This window comes from Gigantopelta aegis, unplaced genomic scaffold (genome assembly GCF_016097555.1).
Source record: "Gigantopelta aegis isolate Gae_Host unplaced genomic scaffold, Gae_host_genome ctg8263_pilon_pilon, whole genome shotgun sequence".
NCBI classification, from domain to species: domain Eukaryota; kingdom Metazoa; phylum Mollusca; class Gastropoda; order Neomphalida; family Peltospiridae; genus Gigantopelta; species Gigantopelta aegis.
In genome coordinates this window covers 4936-9297 of record NW_024536410.1, presented here as the reverse complement: position 1 = coordinate 9297, position 4362 = coordinate 4936, and the positions used below count along the sequence as shown (strand labels likewise).

At 36.9% G+C, this 4362-nt stretch overlaps 1 protein-coding gene across 1 annotated transcript; it reads left to right on the top strand.

Annotated features, from left to right (window-relative positions):
- Positions 1 to 340: 340 nt before the first annotated feature.
- LOC121367008 lies at positions 341 to 2421 on the top strand. Its single transcript, XM_041491213.1, has 2 exons — positions 341 to 509; positions 1085 to 2421. Exons 1-2 carry the CDS (start codon positions 341 to 343, stop codon positions 2419 to 2421), a joined length of 1506 nt encoding a protein of 501 aa, XP_041347147.1.
- Positions 2422 to 4362: the final 1941 nt, after the last annotated feature.

Here is a 4362-nt window from a genome sequence, read left to right as displayed (position 1 = left end):
AGCCTCGGCATAATCCCGAATGTTTTCAAATTCTTTTCAAATCACTGGCATGATTTTGCAAGTAAGGTTTTGTTTGGTCGAATGAAAGGTCAACTGGACATGACCTTCAACGGGTTAAATCAAAAAGGAAATAGTGGAGCTAAAATTAATTAGATTGAATAAAAGCAAAGCCATTCTCCCAGACGAACATCGGCTAGGATGCGCGCGCATCTCCTTAGCAACGAGGCGTGAAGGTGCAAACAAACTCAGTCCTAGCGTGCGATTGATAGTGGAAGGTTGTATATTTTGAATTGTTTCGTATTATAGTTGTACTATTTTCATTGACATGGCATATAGATACATGGATGAGTTGCCAGTGGAAGCTTTAGTTCGTTATAAGGCCAAATTAGATATTGTTGGACTTCACCAGTGCCCGTACAAACTAAAAGCCGACGAGTGGACCAATAACCCGAAGCAGTGGCCCAAGATTGAATATCCCGATGTTTACCACTATCTCATTAATACTCCAGGTGAGGAATATATTTTTAACAACTGTTTTATTATTTGTATTTGTGGTTAATTATATACAGATAGATCCCAGCCCAATTATTGGGTCAATAATAATATCAAAAAGTACGGAAGTAGTCCGACTCTGTGGCAAATTATGTACGACATGTACGTACAGCTTACATAGCCTACATGTATGTACCTACGTATAAATTAACACTTTTTACACTTTTCAATGCTCGATTTAAAACTACTGCAATCTTACAAACCTGTATATTTAATATTTTTGTTTGTACAATTTGTCATTGTAAATTAATTGGTCTAGCTGTATTTCAGTTTATAAAATCATATTCAGGCTATGAATTTAGCATGGGACACACACACACACACACACACACACACACACCCCAATCTGTTATCTTGCTCAAGGGTCAGTTAAAATGTACAAAAATAACACCCAATTGGTCCCATAGCTAAACCATGCATATTAAAAATCCCGTACTGGGCCAGTTAACAGAAAAATGGTAATACCAGACACTGATATGTTATTTATGTTTCACTCATCCTTTTTTTTTTTTTTTTTTTTTAATTGTTTTAGGGGTTTTCAGCCAACAGCCAAAAGCAAACCATCGGTCTTTGGAAGCCTACAACTTTTTTGTATCTGGATGGGTCCAAACTGTTTTGCACATTAAAGTTGGTACCAATACTGTTTTGAAAGCTGACGTGAAACCTTCCTGGCGGGTAACAGAGGACTGTCACCATTCTTGGGTAGCAGTTGACAACAGTGTATGTGTACTTACTGCACACTGTGACTGTATGTCAGGTTTGGGGGAATCTTGCTCACATATTGGTGCCTTGCTATACAAGATGGAAGCAGCAGTCCGTCTCGGATACACAGACAGTGCTTGCACTGATGTTCCTTGCCAGTGGAATCAGTGTTTCACCAAAAAAGTGACACCATCGCCTGTGGCCCGTATTAACTTTTACACCGAAAAGGTAAAAGAAAAAGTAAGAAAGTGTAATATAATTAAGAAACATGCTACACCTGCCACTGAAGATGAACAAAAACTGTTTCTTGCTGGGTTACAAAGCACAGGGGAAAATATTGTAGGATTTGTGGCATTCAGTGAATATAATGAGTGTTTTATGAATGACAAACCACTGCCTAAGGAAAGAAGTATTCCAATTAAATACAGAGATTTTTATTTCAAAGAAGAATACACTTCAGCCAGTGACACATATTTATTGGGCATTTGTCAAAAGGCAGACATTCCACCAATCACAAAGGAACAGATTGGCTATGTGGAAGAGGTAACCAGGGGACAGGCTTCATCACTGGATTGGCATAATCAGAGGAATGGACGGATTACTGGATCTGTGGCTCATGCCTTCTTGAGAACTGACCCCAATCATCCAGCCCAATCTCTAATTTACAAGGCATGCTCTACCAGCACAGTACAAATCAACACAGCTGCAATTTCATGGGGCAAGGAGCATGAAAATGATGCTTATGTGCTTTACGAATCCATTAATGACAGCAGGTTCCAAGTGGACAATAAAATATCAGGACATATTCTCCCACTGTCCCGAGGAGTTCATACAAACTTCCATGTGCGGAAGTGTGGATTTATGATTTCGGATGAATTGCCGTTCCTTGGTGCCTCACCTGATGGACTTTGCTGTTGTGACTGTTGTGGTCAGGGGGTACTTGAAATAAAATGCCCCTACAAATTTCGAAATATTGATTTTGACAATGCTGCTAAAGACCCCTACTGTTGCATCACAGCTGACTACAAATTAAAAGTTAACCATTCTTATTACACGCAATGTCAGTTTCAAATGTTTGTTGCCAATGCAAGCTACTGTGACTTTGTATTTTGGACCCCAGTTGATGTTGTCGTGACACGGATTTCGATTGATAATGATTTTGTCTGAACAATGAATAGTAGGCTTGAGGCAGTGTGGCGAGGTGGCATACTCCCGGAACTATTATCCAGAAAAATGGAATTGCTTAGTAATGAGAAAGAAAACACTGATAGCAATATCAAGAATTTGACAACATACTGCATTTGCAAAACAGAAACAGAGTCTGAAGACATGGTAGCATGTGACAAATGTGACCAATGGTTTCACATTAGCTGCATTGGACTAAAACGTGTTCCCCGCACAGCCACATGGTTCTGCAAAGACTGTAGAAAGTTACGAAAATCTACACAATAACATTATGAATTTGTGAAGAAATCCACACTGATATTAATATATACTCCACTTTTGATAGGGACATTTTGAAAAACATGTCAAGTAAAATCAAATGTATTTGTGTTCTATGTCTCGTGACCGTATCTAGTTATGTATTTAGTTACAACACTACATGTCATGTAGGAAAAAATAACAAAATGCATGGATCTTTAAAAATTCTAATATTTATTACATAATAATCTCTTAAACCAGTTCATGAATTGACAAGTGTTAATACTTTAACAGGGATGTGATTATGATACACATTTTAAAATAAAATCTGAAATCTTTAAACAGCAGAAAAAACTATACTATACTCGAATAAAGTTCAGTTTTCATTATTTCAGATCAAACCCATTTTGTGAAAATTATTTTATGCAAACGAAAAAGCGGAAATCATATCAAAAGCTGAAAAATCATATTCCTGTGTATATCAACCAAGAAAATGTATAAGGGATCGGGAGTATTGTTTTATAAATTTATGTTTGGGTACCGTCATGTTTACTCAGTAATTTTATTCCTATAACTGCATTGTCTGCACTTATATGTATTATTATTCATGGAATACAATACTTTGACCAAGATTGTTTAATGCAGCACACACGCCAACAATAATATCACAGCTTGCTAGAATACAACCATCGGCTTCATTTTTTAAACTTTGAACAACTCTAATGGGTAGGGGACCTTGTAAAATACCAAATCTGTTTTTCATTAAACCAATTACACGTTCAATATGAATTCTAACAGAAGAAATTGTTCTTGACGTTTCCACTTCTTTAGCGGACAGTTGTTTCTTGCCTTTTGTGAAAGCCGGCATAATGAGCTCGGCAGAACATTGTGTAGCAAAATCTTCAGTTAAAGTGAAGCCACGATCTGCTAGAATTTGGTCTCCTGGTAAATGATATTTTAAAGAGATGAAACCAGATTCTCTAACAATTTGGACATCTGATACTCGGCCACCCCACACTGGTGACAAAAAGTTTACATGCCCATGTGGGCTACATGAAACGAACACTTTAATAGTACAGTGTTTTTTATAATTGCTCCAACATTTTGCTCTAGCTTGTAAGTTTCTAGGAGTCTCAATGAATATTTCAAAACAATCGATGATCGAAGTAAGCTTTGGAAATTTGGACTGAAATACAGGTGGGATTGTTTGAAAAATTCTTTCTCTATCCTGCCATTTCACCATGAAACCTATTTTTGCATGGAGCAAATTTAACCACTTCCAAAAATAATCAATAGCTGTACTTTTAGGGATACCTTTTAACTGAGCCAAAAATTCAAATGTTGGGTTATGTCTCAATTTTACAAAAGTCATAAATAATTGTTCTCTGAATGGTAGACTTGTTTCTTTTAGACCCTGTCGACTAACATAGGTGCTTAACATAAGAAACAACTGCTGAAAAATAGTGCATCTAATACCAGTCGTCATTTGACATTTAACATTATTTCCTTCAACTGAAATAGCAGACATGTTACATGCATTGAGACATTTATTCAGTCTTTCAACCTCGTTCAAAGCTCCATCTCTTTCTTTTCGGACATTTTCTAGCTCCTCGTGCATCATTTCTCTTTCTGAGGATTGCAGTGGGGTTTGAAGTGGGTTTGTTTTTTCACTGTTCAAGATCAATT

Excerpts from the sequence above, each read along its gene's own strand:
- LOC121367008 (XM_041491213.1), top strand. The coding sequence starts at position 341 with ATGGATGAGTTGCCAGTGGAAGCTTTAGTTCGTTATAAGGCCAAATTA. Across the intron at positions 510-1,084 it reads CTATCTCATTAATACTCCAG|GGGTTTTCAGCCAACAGCCA; the intron begins GTGAGGAATATA and ends TAATTGTTTTAG.